Raw genomic sequence first — 19,430 nt, 5'->3', positions numbered from 1 at the left:
CGGTTGTACTTAAAGTTAATTTGATATTCAGAAATACTGAGTACAGTGCAAATAACCGAGTCATTTAATATACACAAAAAGAAAATTTATTTATATATATATATATATATATACATACACACACACACACACACACACATACAGTAATGAAAAAAAAAAATCTTCGCTCATCGTCTTCAATAGAAAACAAGACAGAACTAAAATACCATCGTTAAAGTTTTCGTTTTTTATGATTCCAAGTCAATACGTATTTGATACAAGTCCCGGGGTAGTCATACATAGACGATGATAGAAACGCTAAACGATCACACACACAATCGAACTTGCAAGTCGCTGGATGTACTTTTATCGTCGTTATCAACAAAAACGTTGGGCCGTTTGCCCCTACCGACACAGTCTCAAACTTAGCGTGTTCGGTTTCCATTGTACTCTTTTCCCCGTTCAGAAATGGAAGAACCAGGAACGAAGAAAAAAAAAAAAAAACTGTGTCAACAAGCACATAAGATTTCAAAACTTCCTTCTCGGTGTGTACTTCCAAGTGTGATAATACGCCACGGCCGTACTATGACAGATAAAACTTAAAAGAGCAACTTTTTTTTTAGCTGTTTTTAAGAAACGTCAAATGTTTGTTTACTTAGCAATTCGAGCACTTCAAGTCATCAGCTTTTTTTATTATTATTATTATTTCAAGTAGTAATGCTGATGATGCGAGGTAATCGGGCAAAATAAACACTACAGTTTATAAATAGAATAATAAAAAGATTAAGACAAACTCTAGCTTTTTAACTAATACGGAAATATATATATGTATATAATATCGAAGTTTCATATGATTTACTTAATATAATAAAAAAAAAAGTAGAAAAAAAAAGTAGAAAAAAAAATTAAAAAAAACAGCTTGCATATTTCACTTACGACATCAGAGCACGAGTTCTGCTGCTTACGCACGTGAAAAACCGAAATTAAAATCAACTTGTATATTTCATAACAATGCTGATTATAACAATAATAATGAATTCTAGTCACTGGACATGCGTGAAAGATGTCCAGAAATCTCATCACTTTATACATGCATTTAAAGTGTTTAAATAATGCATTTAAACACTTTAAATGCATTATTTCGGTTAATAGCTAAAAATTCGTGTTCGTGACGTCACGATAACGACGTCATAATCACAACAATGCAAAACCTGAGCAGCGTAAATAGATCAATCGAAAGAACTCTTTTAAATCGCTGGCGCGCGAGGAATTGAAGTTAAAATGTGTATTTCGTAACAACAATGCTGCATAAAGAAATAATAAATTCTAGTTACTGGGCATGCGTGAAAGCACAAAATTAAGTTATTAATTCAACTGTTGTATCACTGCACTAGTACTCTCGTGCCCGGATTATTAACTTCTGCCTTTATTGTCAAGTGTAACAGTATTATATAGGTTTAGTGTCTTGTCCTTAATACTCGTATATATGTGTGTGTTACGTGAAATAAAAAAGAAAAAAACTTTTTTACCATTTATTATTTTCGAAATATCATCAATTAAACGAAGTATTCAAAATGACCCATAACTTTCGTATATCGCTAAGAAACCAGCAGAAATACGATATACAGTTCGGCTACTGCATTCTTTTAAATACATAGAAATAAACCCGCCGATTCCCAAACAGGAGAATCTTTTCTCTCCCCAATCGTAATGTGTTTACGCTTTCACCTTGGGGTGAAACCAAACTGACCCATGAATACTCACTTCACAGTACGATAAAAGGGCATTCTTCCTCCGAAGGCCGGATCTCAGGGGTTAATCGTCAGTCACACGCCCGCTGCTATTATATTCTTTCCCATACATCTCCCCACGGCTGTCTCCACGTAAAAACGGGGGGGGGAGGTTTCAGTGTCGAGATTTTTAAGGATGATACACAAACAGCGGAGACAGAGAGAAGCCAGCTGTGTATTGCAGCTGTCAAGAGGCTCGGATTACGATAATTATTTAAAGGTACGTTAAAAGTTCTCAATGAATCAGCGGAAAAGTATTTACTCAGTATAATTTAGGATGTCCAAAGGTTAGTCTATAAAAATGATACACGAACATGCCATGAAACGATGGGAAAAAAATACACATTACGTGTAAACGCATAACTAATTAAATTTAAAAATAAAACTAGGGCTTTCAAGCGCTGAAAGATCCTTCTTATTTCCTAAATATTTCCTTCTTAAAATTGTGGCCCACATCTGTACTGAACTCAAGCGTAGAATGTGTGGAAGTTAAGGGCGGGAAATTTATCATCGAGCTGCGCATGCTCGCCTATTTCATTGATGACAACATAACCTTCTCATTGCTATGGAAACAAGGAAGAATCCGGTCACATCTGTTTTCCTAACCCTATGAAAAGTATTTCAATTTAGAGAAAGATCACACAAATGATTACGCTACTAACTAGATCCCTAAGAACATCTATCCACACGCACGCACACATTCGAAGCATGCTTAAAAAGAAACGACGGAATAATTTCCTGCTCCTACCTTTTGTGCTTTGAAAAGCAGACACGAATTTGATAAATATTTTTTTTATCATTTTGAAAAAGCATAATCCCGCATACAGTCAAATCGGCTCTAGAACACACGCAATTTACAGAATGTACCATTACTCGCGGTAGATAGCCTTACGTGGCAATAATGGATGGATTGTGGCGATGTGGGTAGACAATGGGATGTGAGGAGTAAATTGCACCCCCCCCCCCCCGCAAGTGAGCCCTTGGAAGCATCACGCAATAATATTAAATTTTTTCTTCTTGTTGGTTTAAGGTCAAAAGGTTACCGCAAACCACTGATACTCAGAGGCTAAAGATTTAGATATAAATTCAGAATAGCGGATTCTAAAAAAAATTTTTTTGGGGGGGAGGGGGAGGCGTGAAGGCCAATTAAGGATTTGTTGTTATCTTAAAATTTAATATAATAAACCATGATTTCTTCCTCTGTTATATCATAATACAACCGTGTAGCCCGATTATTCTTTCTCGGACTCCTATTTGTAGATATTTTATGGGAAGTAATCCAACAGGTTTGGGAACCATGCAAAGACAAAACACCACCACCACCACACACACACACACACTAAGTTTAAACGAGATATTAACATCCAAACAGGATGAAGCAGATGTCTGTGATTTCCTTGCAAAGTCCACAGATAAACTTCTCTCAAATCCCGTTACAGAAATTCGCTTAATTAGAGATGTGGCCTGCCACAAACACACGCGTAAACAGTATACTTAATGTAACTCTAGCAACGTAATCCTTATTTATGGATAATATTATGCAACTGAATGCCAAACATCGGGCTAAATCGATAAAATATACAAAGTTTTCAACACGTGTCTGTCACGTGAATGGTTTATATTTCCCTGTTTTTAATTATATGTAAACTAATTCGGAGAGACTGTATATAGCTATGTCTCGTTAATAAAAAAAAAAAAAAAAAACAGTAGACAATTGCTCTAAGAGAGAGAGAGAATAACAACGGAGACATAGAATTTTCGTTTTAAACTATTTTTAAAGTAATGAATTCTAAGAATTTTAAAAAAGGACATGTAAATATTATAAGCAAATAAATAAAGTTGTAAAAGCTTCAAATCATTTAATATAATTTGAAGTATTTTATAAAACTTACTCTCATGCTTTTTTGAAACAATATCGCTGAAACACCCATAAATAGTGTTTCCACTAAAGCCAACCAGAACATTGCACAGCTATATCCACTCCTGAATAGGAACACCCCCCCCCTGAACATAAGCAACAAAATTCTTCTCTACAAATCATAAGATCTCAATTAACCTAACCAGCTTGGGAACACACGATTAAAAGAAACATCCAAAAGACTACAAACAATCCATAAAAAATGCCGCTAAACGTTCCCTGGTTCATCGGAAACTTTCAGTTACACCGAGAAGCTAATCTGCCGGATAGGAAGACCCACATGACAGGCACTGCAGAAAAATTCTTCACAGTCACAGACAATCAACTGATTCGACAGGCAACTGACCACCAACCATCGATCAGACCGCTTCAAACATAGAAGACCAAAATCCTTCATCCCAAGAGAAATCTGAAACTACGCAAAATACTCACAAAGAGCGGGTAAAATACCCACACAAAACCCTTCATCCACGAATAAGAACTCAGATAAAGGATGAAGAGTCAAGAACTTAGTCCATCACCAAAAGAAGTTCACATTCGCTGAATAACGAAATTTGGCTTCGCATACTACAATTGGACAGCAGAGTTGGCTTACCCGTCCCGAGGATAAGGAGACTTATCCTCGGGACGGGTACGACTTACAAGGGTTGAAGATAGCTCTGTAACAGGCCAGTAGGCCTAATACGAAGGTACCACCAATTGCTGGATCCAATTCCTATTTTATTCTTCTATACTTTTTCTTAATGAAGACCGATGTGACGTCATCTTTCCCTTCGTATTGGGACAAACGGCCCGTAACTACGAAGTACAGAACCAAAAGGCTTTAATTTAGCAGAAATAATATATTAAAATAGAAAGCAAGTATGTTATTTCGACCACAAAACTAATGTAATAAATTATTAATTAAATTAAGGGGATATTAAATCCCACATCGTTTTAAAACCGAATAAGAAACTCAAAGATTGGAATCAGAGAGTTTCATGCCGAATATAGTATAATAAACTATAAAAGTATCGGCGAATACTAGCGTGAGCTAAATGCAAGTAGTCCTAGAACGTAGTATAAACACGGGCAACTCGTTGCAAAGGTGGGGAAAGTTCTGATCGCTATTCTTGGTATTTTCCATAATGTAAAAACACATTTCCTAGGAAATGTATGCTGTTATTACATTATGGAGGGAGGTCACTACCCAGACCGGTTTCAGCCTTTTTTGAGGCTTCATCAGTGAGTAGCTAGACCAATTAATACCAAAGGGTATATTTAAGTAATGTAATAAAAATAACCAACACTGGATTTATTAGTCGTCAAGATTTGATACTACTAGTTTACAAGTACAATAGAAAGAAGCGTTGATGCTGGCACGTGGTTCGGGCATTGTTCGGCAGGTGCGTCCGATAGTGAGCAGAGAAATTAAACTCGAATGTTTAATAGAGATCTGATGAGTGACTTCCAAATGTCACACAGAATCATTCCTTGGTTTCTATTTGTGAGTGGATTACCACTGTAGCCTCTTTAACCCTGCGGAGATCGCGGTCGAAAAAATTGCAGCGTAGGTCGCGTGTATGTGAGAGATACATTCATCACTAGTAGGCAGGGCCGATTTTATCATTAGGCAAACCTAGGCAATCACCTAAGGGCGCTAAGACTTCGGGGGGGGGGGGGACGCGAAGTCTTATAGAGACAATGTATAGGGGCGCCTAAATTTACTTTGCCTAGGGGCATCAGATACTCTCTAGCCGGCCCTGCTAGTAGGTGCTAAAATACGATAAAACTTAAAAAAAAAAAAAAAATTATTGAACAAAGAAAAAAAAAACGAAACCAATACTATACTGATATCGGAGGTCGCGGTATCTCTCAGATAGAATTTACTGTCAAATATCACACCTTTACGTAGCACGTGCTAAACCAAAACTGACCGCATAAATATTGTGGCATATCACTCGTGATATATGCATGAGCCGCTAATCTTGACCTCCAAGCTATACACTTTATATTAAACAATTGGTTTGTATTCGTCAGATCAGCTGCGACCTCCAGTGGCGCTGTTGAAAAATATAATATTTACTACTGCACAAAAGCAGAAGTTTAACTCGATTTTTTTATAACATCGAGACAGCATTGGATTATGATGACAATCAGGGTTGCCACTCACATTTTTCGAAATTCCCCAGGTAGTAATAACTAGGGCTCGGATTTTTAGGTACTAAATAAAATTTTGCACTTTTTTTCGTAAAAAAAAGTGCAAAATATGCGTCCAAGTATACACTAAAAACATTTAAAGCATCCGAAATATGCTCTTAAATATGCAAAAAAACTCAAAGTACGCACTTAAATATGCCTTTATTAATTTATAATTCTGCATGGTTTAATTAAAACATTACACATAAATTAAAAACATAAATATAAAATACAAAAAATTGACATTTAAATAGTTACCTACTAACTGACTAGAAAAATGACTTAAAAATTTGCTCTCTTTTTTTTTTATTAATTCCCTCTTTCTCTTTTCCTGTAACAAAGGTATACTTTGATTTAAAAAAATGTATAAGTTTATATTATAATTGTATAATTTAATAATTAGACTTAATTCATTTTACCTCTTTAAATTTTACAATTCTCCTCTTTTTTTTTTTTTTAATTCTCTCTTTCCCTGTAGCAAAGTTTACTTTCATTTAAAAAAAAAATGATAAGTTTACATCATACGAAGAATACATGCTTAACTCACTTTAATTGACATTTCCTCCCTCTTCTTCTTCGCCAATATCTTCTGGTAATTGATCACATTCCCTTTGCTACTATACGATATTAAGTCGATTTTTAGATCTATTATGCACTGTGTGACTTTTCAACTCCGTGATTAATGTTTTCGGTGGCTCCCAAGAAGTACACGTTGCATTTGGTCTCGCTAAGCATGCTTAGGGAATTCTGTCTCTCACAGTTTCTGTTTTTAATGAATGAGCTAATTTTGTTTTTATACAATTCACTTGTGAGAAAATTCGCTCTAAGCATGCAGATGAATGCGGCAGAATAGTAAGATTTGTCATAAAATATGACAGTAAACCATATTTATTATTATTCATGCCATCTTTTATGTCAGTTAATGAATGCCAATATCTTTAGGAATTGGTAGATCTGATGCTATGAGACGATAACTTCTCCACTCATCATTTGATTTAACCTAATATCATCAACAAGTGAGGGGAATTGAGCAACAAGAGGAATAATGGTAGATGGTGACTGGCTAGGATCACAAGCAACTTTTGGGTCCGAGAGCCGTAATTTTGCAACAATGCTCTCTTCTTCGAAGACAAATCTTTTCTTTATTTGCGAACTAAGTTCCACAAGAACCTTTAAACAATCATTTTTAAATCTCAACAAAATAGTTATCTTCGAAAGGGTTTCTAATTAAGTCCGCCATTGCTCAACCACCGAAGTAAACATCGACATTTTTATAGTTGTTTTGGTTTCTTGGATCAATTTCTGATAATTTAGCTGTTCTTAAAATCTCATCTTTAATGACGCAACTAAGTAAATTGAGATATTCTGTTGATACGTTTAGGAATAGTTGGTGTAACCTGAAATGCTCTGATTGAAAATCTATATTACGTGTATTTACTTTTTCAAGAATATACTGAAGGAAAAAAAAGCATTGGTCTGGTTCCAAGGTCAGTAAGTGTGTCATAAATGTTTTTGGCATTGTCAATTTTATCTGTCCTTGATTCATTTTGAAAGTATAGAACTAATGCATCGTACTGCTCTAAAATAGTTGATACCACTTTTTCCCTCGACAGCCACCTGGTTTGAGCAAGTTTGGGAATTTTATGTGTAGCTATATCAACAGCTTCTTGAGTACAGAATCTTTTTGCCGCTTAGCACTGCGGGAGAAGTACGAGGTTAATCCTTTAGAAAAGCTTCTAAGTATGGGGGTAAAACACTGACTGCATGATTAGCGCATAGAGCAAATGAATGACAAACGCAACCCATCCCAAAAACAGATGGGACGTCATCTTTCAACAGTTTCTGAAATCCACTGTTAAGCCCATCATGGAGGAACAGTTATCACTATCAAACCCAATGATATTGCTAAGGGGAATGCCATGATCCAGCAGAAGAGTTTTGACAGCACTGTAAAGTCTTTTGGCACTTCCATTCTCTACAGATACTATGTCTAGTAATGCATGAGCTACATCTTTTTTATCTGTATCAAAATACCGTACAACAGCAGCCAAGATTTGAGTGACGGAGATATCTGTATTCTCATCTATTATCATTGAAAATTTTTGATTCTTGCATATTTCGGTAAGTTGAGACTTTTCATGGAATGATGTTCCATCCTGAATAACATAAGAAAGTTTAGTTTTCTTCGTTGCCAACTTTCCAACAATTTGGCTATCCGGAAATGCGCGTTTACACATCGTTACAAAATGATCAACAAGAGAAAATAGGACGTTATGCTCAGAAAAGAAGCTAGCAATTATTAACTCACTCGTAGCTAATTGTTTATCCTCTGTTGTCGCTTTCTTATTAAGAATTGAGTAATAACAGCTGTCGACTTAGCAGACTGATAATTACTTTTATGTTTGGCTAAATCTTGATGCTTTATTAGCGCAGATTTGTTTGTGTTTTTAAATGTAATATTACAACGCTTACAGTAAGTGGTATCTTTGCTGATCACGTCTTGCTGCAGCCAATCTTTTAATTCAGGATATTTTAACCAATCTTCTTTAAATGCTGGAGAATACCACTTCTGTTATTTTCTTTGATGGTTCCATATGGTTAGATTGGAAGTACCATGAATATGAAAATAAGTAAAAATATTGATAATTTAAACAATTTGTCAAACATTGTACAAGCACAAGGATCTCTAGGATAACACTGCAAGGGGTTGCGCTATATGTATGTAACGAAGTAAAACCTGTGTGATAAGAAAGGGAAAACGAAACCAGAACAGAGCAAAAACGGTTTATTTATCAGATTTATCAAAAAAAAAAAAAAAATCGTGAATATAATAGTAAAATATGACAAAAATATTAAAATTCAAACTTTTGTTCAAATTTTCCAAGATTTTGGGATTTTTTTATTAAAAATTCCTAGGTAGCGGCTAAATTCCCTAGATCTTGGGGAAAATCCCCAGGAGTGGCAGCTCTGATGACAATGCTATAGAAATGATAAAGTTATTATTGCGTGTTTCCGGTATCTGCACACATTGTTGTGTCCAGCTCCTATTTTATTCTTCTATCGTACTTTTCTTTTGTTTCTCCTTTTTCCTTAAAAGATACACAAAAAACACGAATGGACCACTTCCCCTGCCGTCTCTCCATCCATCAGAGAACTGCAAATTCGTTTCGGAGAAATGTTTTTTCCCACTCGACGAGGCGCTAAGTGGCTGTTCAAGAATGATCAACGAGTCTACAATTAACTGTCCTATAAGAAAAAATTTCACCAACCAGCAAAGAAAAGAGGATTCGTAATGCATTGAAGGGACAGAAAGGGGGGGGGGATTAAAACTTTTCTCTTCACCACGAGAAGACTTTCTCCGGATGAGCACACAATTAATCAGAATTTTTTCCGAGAAGGAAGACCACCAAGGAAGGTCCTTCCAGGGTAAAGTTCAATGTTTAATTAGTCCCACTTACTAATAAGAGAAGAACTCGTCTCGATGTAGATACGTGTGTGTGTGTGTGTGTGTGTGCGCGCGCGCACGTGCGAGAGAAACACACTTCGGCGATCAATTAACAAATACATAATTATCTATTTTTTTAAACCTAAATCACTCCCCCTGCACCTCCCCCCCTGTGACAGTTCATGTTTATGCTAAACCTGTTTTCGTTTTTTTAAAAAAAAAAATATTCGAAAATCCAGTAAGATAATTAAATAACCTACGGGGGGGGGGGGATCCCGGATCTGACCCCGGTACCTTAACAAATTACATCCGAGATATCCTTGATTAAAAGAATTAAAATGTGCTAATTAATTCATTACGATCATAATTATAGTGTCGCTAATAGCTTGTGTTTAGTAAGGGAGAGCAGCGACCTCTAGAGGACAACATAGGAAACAGTGGTGGGCAAATTTTTGATTTTATTTGATTTATTATTGGATCATTTTTTTCTTAGCATCATTTACGATTCCCATCCTTATGGAGAGGTCTTAACTCGCAGGTCTGGAACCTGTACTATGCAAAAATAAATAAATAAAATAAAGAAAGAAAGAAAAGTCGAAGGATGTTAAGTAAATTATCTCGCTGTACTCTCACCCTTTTAGTTTTGTTTGGTGTTTCGCTAAGAGGATCCTTGACTATTCACTTTCTTTAAACTGACGAACAGCTTTCACGGTCTGGTAAGAAACCGAAAAAAAAAAAAAAAAAACCTCCGTACACAGATCGGAGACGGGGGGAAGAAAGTAATCACTTCTCTACACGTGCACTTTTTTTTAACACCAGATACAAATTACCAAAAATACATTCATGGCACCCAACGAAAAGAAAAAGCAATAAGACACATGGGACACTTCGCTAGCACGCGCACTGTACCATCTCGTCATGACAAGAGGCCCTGCTGGGTAATAAAGTCATCCACACAGTAAACAACAGTTTCTCCTTGTCCCTCCCCCACCCCCGAGTGCACCAGGAGCAGAGTTCAAATGATAGCTTCTTATATCATAACACTCGTGTATTGGTTCGTTGGGAGGTGCCGACTTTAAAACAAGGTGCTCCACCCCTCGAGCAACTTTTACTCTCGCACGTCTTATAACGATCGTACATATGTCAGTAAGCCTGATTTAAAAAAAAAAATTTTTTTTAATAAAAAATAAATAAATAAAAATCTCTCAGTAAGCCTGCATACGGCAATCAAAGGTAAGCTCTGATAACTCTGTCTTCTAAGTATTATGCCTAAAAGTTTATAGCAGGCCTTCGTAAATAAGATGAGTGCAGAATCCACTCCTTGGAGGTGTGTTTTGAGGGAGCGGTTCGGATTATCATTCGGCACACATAATGCTTGAGGTTAAAGTCAATAAAATTCCCACACACACACACACACACAAAAAAAAAAAAAAAGCATAATAAAATTACTGCTTTTCAGTATTTCTTGGAAATAGTAGAGAATGCCTTGCCCAGGTTTATTAAAATATTTTCAAATGTTTACTAAAAAATTTCAAAATCTGAATGAAACCACCATAAGAATAAAGTTTTCTTGTTTAGTGCTTGCTGGGGCGACTCACCACTGTCCGCTGAAGAGAAAAAAATAATAATGAATATAATCGATATTTTTTTTGATATCCCTAATTAACATTTTCCGCGCGGTTAGCCTAGTGGCTGTGCGCATCACAACCATATGCCTGGGGAAGGAGTGTCCTAGGTTCGATTCCCGTCGACGACATAAGGAGCTCATGGATCTTCCTCAGCCACAGCCAAACTAGCCGGTCTTGGGCGTGGACAGCAGGGTTTTATCCCCAAGTTTCGAGTTTTTTATCCCAAAAGCACGCAAACCGGCTCCATGAACACACACGGATACAGTAATGAATCGCCCTTAGGGAATGTAGCAGAGGAGTGGCGATCCGGCTGCATTAATACGCTAGGAACCCCTCATTAGGAAGGGACTCAACCCGTCCTAGACGAATGAGAAGGATAGGATAATTAACATTATAAAATTATCTTTTCTACTGAAGTACAAAGCCAAAAGGCTTCAATTTGGCACAGGTAACAAATTAAAACGAAGGATATCATGGGTGGATCTTAGTATATACTACTTAAAAGACAGGAACTCTACCCAGGAACTCATATGTTCGCCTTTTATCGGTGCTTAAATTACGTTTCACTGGTTTGAAAACTTTCGAACTGTTGGTTCTCATCAGAGGCCAGGCAGAGACAAAGAGAGTAAAACCGCTCTCATATGTTAACAATCGTATGTCACAAAGTTATACTGATCATAAGTGAACTCTCTGTAGGTATAGATGAATCCCTGGTTTGCATGAACGAAACTAAAGAAAAAGTCATGTAGGCAACTAAACGATCATCTTTAAATATAAAATTCTTAAGATCATTCACCGAAAATGTAAATTATGGAAATCTCACCAACATGATAATGGCTAACAGAAACCACATCATCAATATGGCAGGCAGGATTGAGGAAGTAAAACGCATATGCAAGACGGCAATCAAACACGCACAAACAAGCCAGTGAACTTCTCAGATTAACAAACTCGGCCCATCCACCCATCACAAACGTATGTGTGTGCTTCAGTCACGCGCGCCACTAAAGATGTCCCATACATCAGAAGTGGCCTGGAAGGTTTAATGGGGTAATAATGACTTGCACGTCTTTCCATTAGTCCTGGTCCGGTGACACTTGGCTTCCGAATCGACATCACATGAGTGGTTCGCTGATGACTTTCTTCACCCAATTGTTTTACGTCCGACAATTCCCCCCCCCCTCTCCTTTTCATTGTTCTGCTACATCCCAGGATATTTCAAAGAAATGCATCATCTATCGTCAGTATTTTGTATTTCCTTCCAAATAATAATCAGTACGAATGCGATAAGATTTGCACCTGACTTGATAAATTCATTTCATGGTTGTTTATAATTACTTGGAGAAAACGGGAGAGATTTCTTAATTGAAATAATAATAAACAACGTCCAGAATTGTAGAGTTGTTTGTATTTTTGTTTTTATGCAAGAAAGTTATTTTTTACGACATCGATAAACCATTAAAATCACGTGATCGGAACTGTATAAGTCCTAGGCGCGTATTACAAATATTCTCAACTGTTGCTGAAACTAACAGCTAATTTTATTATTATTGGTACACTTTCTTTTACTTCGGGATGAGCGGTATACCAACTCTTCCTGCCAAAAAAAAAAAAAAAAAAAAAAAAAAATAGAAAGTAACAGGAAGGGCCATTTTCCGAAAATTAACCCAGAAAACCCAACACGGAATATTTTGTCATCATGACATATTTGGGTTCTCCAGCGGAAGGAAAAATCCACCTCCATTTAAAAGTTCAAAAATTGTTTCTCGCATCCTGGACGAGAATCGGACCTAGATCTTGCCAACCAAAGAGAAGATTCCCATCGAAACGTAGTAGGAAGAGTACTGAAGACATGGCTGAAAGAAGTGGTAAAGAAACTATGGTATTGCTCATAAGAAAGAAGAAAATGACATTTGAAGTGACCAACATCTTTCTAGTAAATCTTCCGTGGATTCTATTTATTGACTATTTAAACGCTCTATGGATAAGATCGCTACGATAATAATAATAATAAGCTAAAAAGTACTCTAGATTTGTGTGAATCTCACCCACATAAGGTTGTATATTACCATGAATGGCCTAAGGGTTAAACGATCTATAAATCTTCTCTACAAACCAAACCCGTATTCTTTGTTTCAGGTCTGAAGACATTCACAAACAGCCATGATCGCACAGCGATAAAACAGGCAGGATTACTATCATTAGTATATTATTAATAATTGTATTATTAAATAAAATAATTTCGACTTATATAAAAATAAGGATATTACAATAACTTCTTTTTTTGGAAATTTGCAGTTCATCAGATCATTATTAGTTGTTAGATTATTTGGGGGCTATGATTTGTAAGACCCCCCCCCCCCCAAAAAAAAAGGCCGTGGGCCAGCTATCCGATAATTCCGTTTGTTTCATATTGTTTAATTTTTTTTAAATAATAATTTTAATTAACAATAGCAGAGACGAATATATATAGGCTTTCATCAGCCATATATATTTAGCATGTTCGGTCATCTTAACTAAAACCTACCACGTAATTAATCATTCTAATCAGACTAATCTCAAAAATGTACAATCTGATTAGCTCCAAGGCGTTTAAAGCTTTATTCAACTCCAAGCACATTCAAAAAAGGTGGTCAAGCGACATCAATTCTTCATTTAGATACCTCCGATTTCAGCAACCGGTTGTAAATAAGTCATCTGTATGCACGACCCACTTCGGGATCGGCAATATAATGTTATAATCGCTCTCCCGTGTACAATCGAAGTGACTAAACGTCCATTATATTCTTACAGATACAGCGGTTGTGTAAGTATTTTGGAATTAACCTGGGGCATCAATAACTAGAAGCACTTTATATTCATCATATCTAATTTTAGATAATTTTATCTTTAAAATAACGGTTAAGAAGACCACTCGCGAGAAATAATAACATAGTTGTTTAGGAGTTTAAAATAATACTTTAAAATATTCAGGGTTTTTTAGTGCTAATATTTTAATACATTTCTTTAGAATGAAGAAAAGAATTTAAAATTATAATCAAACATTATTACCAACCATAACAAATTCCATGCATAACCGTTTGTAACAAATAAAATTAAAAAATAAAATAAAAAGCTCGTGAATTTATGCGAAATCAATTACCAATCGCGCGAAGTGAAATTCACAACTTCCACATGACATTTCGTTTAAACAATAAGCGACTGGCGCTGCGAGCGCTTCAAGTGACGTAATAGATGAATAATAAATGTCGCACGTTCTACTGATTGAAATCTACATCTCGCGATATGCCAACTCTCGAGATAATTTCATTGGCTACTAAATGAACATTTTAATTCAATAAATAAAAATACTGATTTATTCATGAGATAAAAATCAACGAAAAAATAAAAATGAGCAAAATCACTTACCTACAAGTTTCCGTGGCATAATTTAACTTGCAAACCTAAGTTGAACATCCAGGCTTTCTACACAACTAAACAGCCTGTTTACTAACGTTTATGGAATACTAAAACCATGCATATACGGATAAACGTTTCTTTTCTAGCATAATATTTACACGATAACAGAAAACAATTCTCCATTATTTAGAATTTCTATGTAAAAAAACTGACGATGTCCCATAAATGGATGGTTGTCAGACAATACCAGGGGATAAACGAGGAATGGGGAGAAAGTTGTCTAGTTCTTGCGACCACCCGGTATTTCTAGGGTGTGGTAGTCAACTACCTTTATTCGTTACTTTTTCGTTCTGCAAAAGAATGTCCCACAATCTACATATGTCATGTAGGTGTGTGTACAGGTGGCGTTATAAACATCGTTCTAGTTTGGTACACAATCATGCAAACGCACGTGTTTTCCGAACTAAAGCGAACTTCCAGTTTACGTCCAATCCACAGTTCCTCCGACGATAGATACACGGAATACGGGCGTGCCAGTAATTAGCTTCGGGCGACGCTCGCGCGCGGGGGCTAAGGAGCCAGTGAGAGGAAGCTTCTTACGGGACAGAGGGGACACATTCCGACAATCGGCAAGAATTGTACGCACTCGAGGGGTGCTCAACTAAACAACACAACACAACACACAAGAAAAACTCAAGAATGACTGTAGTTGCTTCGATCACCGCTGGGGGGAGTTCATAATTCTCCCAGGTGGCCAGGGACACAAACGGCACACACACACACAAACATACACACAGCGGCTAGTCTCCCGTTTCTATACCTGAGTGCCCCTGGGACGTTTCCACTAACGACAGGTAAGGGGTGGTTGTAGTTGACGTGCGAGGAACAAAGTCGACATAAGACAGGTTTTTCTTTGGAAGGTGGATAACCTGACGCGTTCTGTTAACCGCGGAGTGGGATGTTTCAGGGCTATGTAGACCAGGAATTAAAGGCTTAACTTTGCAACATATCCATAAACACAGCCTCCTAACGATTAGGCTTAACGACCACCATCTGGAAATTCTATTCATCAACACATTCGAATAATTGAACGATAGAAGACATCCCTGAAATGGGACATGTTCTATACGCGCGAAATTTCTCTGAACTGATAAGTAAGATGCCAAATTTTATGCAGTTTATTAAAATAATCAATCTAGAAATTGCTACTTTAATATTTTTCCAAACTCGTATTCAACTGGATATAATTGACAGTTTTTTTGCATATTCGAGTTAATTCCAAAAATAATTTCCACTTTTGTCCACTAGGGGTGATATGGAGGAGTTGAATTTTCAAAAAAAGAAAAAGAAAAATAATAATAATAACAATATTCACTCCAGTTAAGACTGACTAAAGTTACATGAAATTTTCGATAGTCCCTTAATTTATGATTATCTTCATTCGCAAATGCGTCACTTTTTTAAATATTAAGTATTCCTAAAATAAAAAAAACTCAGTTCAATTATTTAATTAAATATGAAATTGTTATTTTTAAAAAAAAATCAAGTTAATCTAACTTACATTTAAAAAACGATGAATGTCAATAAATCGTTTTAAAATAATTTTATTTATCTAAATAGAAAATAAAATATAGTATTTCAATGTACTGCTGTTTCCGAAATAATTATATTAATTATTAGAGAAGAGGAAAAAAAGACTTTTTTCTTATGCCAATAGATGGAGCCATAATCTATGACAGTTCACAATACAATAAAATTGATACATTTATTCTTCACTAATAAATAGTTATCTGCAGCTAATATGCTAAAATGGATATCATACAGAAATAATTCTCCGTTACAACTGATATTCATGTTAGAACGAATAAAAAAATATGAAACGCAGGCAACAAATACAACACAAAAATAATTCGTCAGGATCATTATTCTATAGTTTGGAAAATAAATTACACAATTCCCGACTGTCTTTTTTTATTCTATCAGAAAATCGTTTTAAGTTAAAATAAATATTTCTTGAAAAAAAATTTTTTAATTTCAAAATTTTCAAAATTTGATTGTTTGTAATCTAATTATTACGATCTCAAAGAATGAAAATTTGATTGAGAATTTGATCAACTGCAATTATACTAAATTGATTTAATTTAATTTTATCATTTAAAATTGTTATTTTTTAAAGTAAATTTATTTTTATTTTTAAATTTAAAAAATCGAATTTAAAATAATTTTAAACTGACTTAAATTTTAAAAAAATTTAATTAATTTAAATTTTAAAAATCGTTTAAAATTGAATGCTGATTGATTTAATTGACAAAAGCCAAAAGAAAAAATATTCAAAAAAAAATTATTTTCATTTAAGATTAATTTTAAAAAAAAATCTATTTCGAATTTTTTCCGATCAAAATCGAATTTTGTTTGATATTTCCGATTCTCCTTTAATCACTAGAAATATATTCAAAAATACCCACAAAACATGCCAAAAGAAACACGTCATTAATGGCATTGTATATTTCTATTAACCAGGATTAAGGGATTATCGATATAAGTAAGCCAACGAACTGCTGTAAACTCCCCCCCCCCCCCCCCCCCAAACAGCGACAAGTGTCATTTGCTAAAAACAAATGTGGCGTCAAAAAAAAAAAAAAAAAAAAGAACTTAAGATAACGAATTGGTAGTCATACGAAAACCAGTCCTCACCCCACGCTAAGCCACAAAGTCAATAAACATGTTCTGATATGGGACAGACAACCACACTGCAGTCAAGCAAAGTCTGCGCAGACCAGTGGCGCCACAACCTAGAAAGGAAATTATGTAAATCCCCTCCATTCCAAAGAACTAAATGAACGTAACTAAATCATTACCTGTATTCATTGACAATAGTTGAAGAAACGAATATCGTATTTGGGATTTAAAAAGGAAGCTTTCCCGTCGCCTCACAGATGCTTTTTAACTGATGATTGAGTCTAAGTCTCGTACGGTGGTGGAAGGGAATTTGCCGAAAAACTGAACAATTATTTAAAATGAAAAAAATCATTTGATACAATGGGGACCTCTGGTGTATATAATCGACAAATTTTGGAAAGCCCCTTTTTTTTTTAGATTAAAGGACCTCTCTTAAAATCCTTATTTAAGAAAATAAATAAATATGAAATTCTTACCTGGTCGGTCTAACAGCTGAACTGCTGTGGCTGGAAAAAATCCACTTCTTGAGGTGTGATTGGCTAAAAAGATGATTCCTTTCCAGTGGCCATCTGCTCTTTGTTCTAACACCTATTCACGAAGAAACAAAATCCCTGTACATTTATACCACTTCCGGCAGTCGATTATACATACGCTATTGCACATTAAACAGACTTTAACTATAATACCCATTGCAAACTTACCTTGGAACACAGTATCCAAGAATCTGATTTTTTAACATAAGCATGATTGTTCCAACTACATTCCCTACAAATCAATGCAATTCTACTAGAAAGAACACTACCGATGTCTTCTACGACGTTTCGTACCAATAATCCTTTTGATTGCACAAATACGAGTCATTCATATCGTCTTCAGCAAGCATGAACCCACTTGCAGTCAATTTGTGGCATCGGAGCAGCACGTAGCGCTCGTGGTTGTAATCCGCACAAAACAGTACTACTACAGTTCACTAAACTCTGAATATCAGAGCATAAGAACGAAGTCGGCAGCACCATCTACCGTCCTTTACATTTACTATTCGAATATTTGACGAGTAAGTAGCTGTAGGGTTAAAAAAAAAAAAAAATGAAGAGGCAAATAACAGGCAATAATTGTAGATATTCATTATGAACGTGCCCTGGAAATCAATAAAGTAATTTTAACGGGTGGGGGGGGTAGAGAAAAATCATTAGAACGCGATAATGAGATGAAAAATACCGCAAGTCAAAAAAAAAAAAAAAAATGATTTTAACAGTGCTGTAATTTGTTTTTTTCTTACCGCTATCTATTTAGGGAGCACGCTTGACTCAGCCGACTTGAAGAGTTGAAAGTATAACACTTCAATCCAATAATATTTCTAAAATGAAATATCCAAATCAGTCTGGATATTCCGTAGGTCATATCATTGTACCACTGGACACTGCGGTTTTTTTTTTTTTTTTTTCCTGCAGATATCAATCACTACTTTAAAGCCGTATAAACTACGTTGAAAACTTTTAAAGACAGTCTCGGAATGATATTCCTAAACTCCATATCACCATGTCCACGCAAGCGCAAAAGAATAACAGAGAAAAAGAAGTTGGGGGGGCGGGGGGGGGGGAATGAGAGTTATGAGCACGCTAGTCAATAAAAATGCCAACTATATTTATTCGAGATGTTACAGATCTCCAGCTGGGATCATCGAAAATACAACCAGTGATTCAAAGACAAGGAATCCAAAGAGTAATCAAATCCCTAATATAAAAAAAGAAATAGGTTAAAAAAAAGGTTTATAGCTGGCTGCCAGAGAAACATAGACACACTTCTCAAAGACAAACAACAGTTTTCGCTAAGGTGATGCTGTGAGGTGATAGCAATGGCTCTGTCTGTTAGTAGTGCAAGACCAGATATTTCCCATATCAAATTGCAACGATAGAAAGAAGCTGATACACGTGCTATTTTAAACAGAGAACTCTCAAATAACAATAATATTATTTATTAATATTGATCCTAGAATACATATATATACACTAGGATTATCTAAAATACAACCTATGACGAATGACTCAAAAGAACAAGGAATCTATAGACAAGAGTTTAATAAAACCTAATTTCTAAATGCATTTTTATATTTTAAACAAAATTAAAAAAAATTTAATTTTTACTTTTTTTTTTATTTGAAGTATAAAAAAATTAACTAAAATTAAACGTATTCCAATTACATTTCGATTTTTAAAGCACCTCGCATTTTTTTAAATTTAAAATATACGAGTTTTTTTAATCATAAATTTAAATTTAAATTTTTTAAATTTAAATTTTAAAAAAATTTAAATATATAATTATTTGAAATATACCTTTGACTGCTGCTATGTGACGAGTATAACGTTCAAAGAGACGTTCAGCAACAGACTTAAGTTGAAAGTAGATTCTTATTT

At 35.3% G+C, this 19,430-nt stretch overlaps 1 protein-coding gene across 2 annotated transcripts in view; it reads right to left on the bottom strand.

The window, feature by feature from the left end:
• LOC150094852 (caskin-2-like) overlaps window positions 1–19,430 on the bottom strand; it is a 378,559-nt gene that overhangs the window by 181,286 nt on the left and 177,843 nt on the right. For both annotated transcript variants that reach the window (XM_090411520.1, XM_090411521.1), the window contains one exon: window positions 17,493–17,604. In XM_090411520.1, coding sequence (XP_090267646.1) covers window positions 17,493–17,604 — 112 coding nt within the window. The remainder of the gene's footprint in view (window positions 1–17,492; window positions 17,605–19,430) is intronic.

This window comes from Typopeltis vanoorti, chromosome 21 (assembly GCF_054136105.1).
Source record: "Typopeltis vanoorti isolate ZY-2024b chromosome 21, IOZ_Tvanoo_1.0, whole genome shotgun sequence".
NCBI lineage: Eukaryota > Metazoa > Arthropoda > Arachnida > Uropygi > Thelyphonidae > Typopeltis > Typopeltis vanoorti.
The sequence above is the reverse complement of the archived record's forward strand: the minus strand, read 5'-3'. Positions and strand labels throughout refer to the sequence as shown.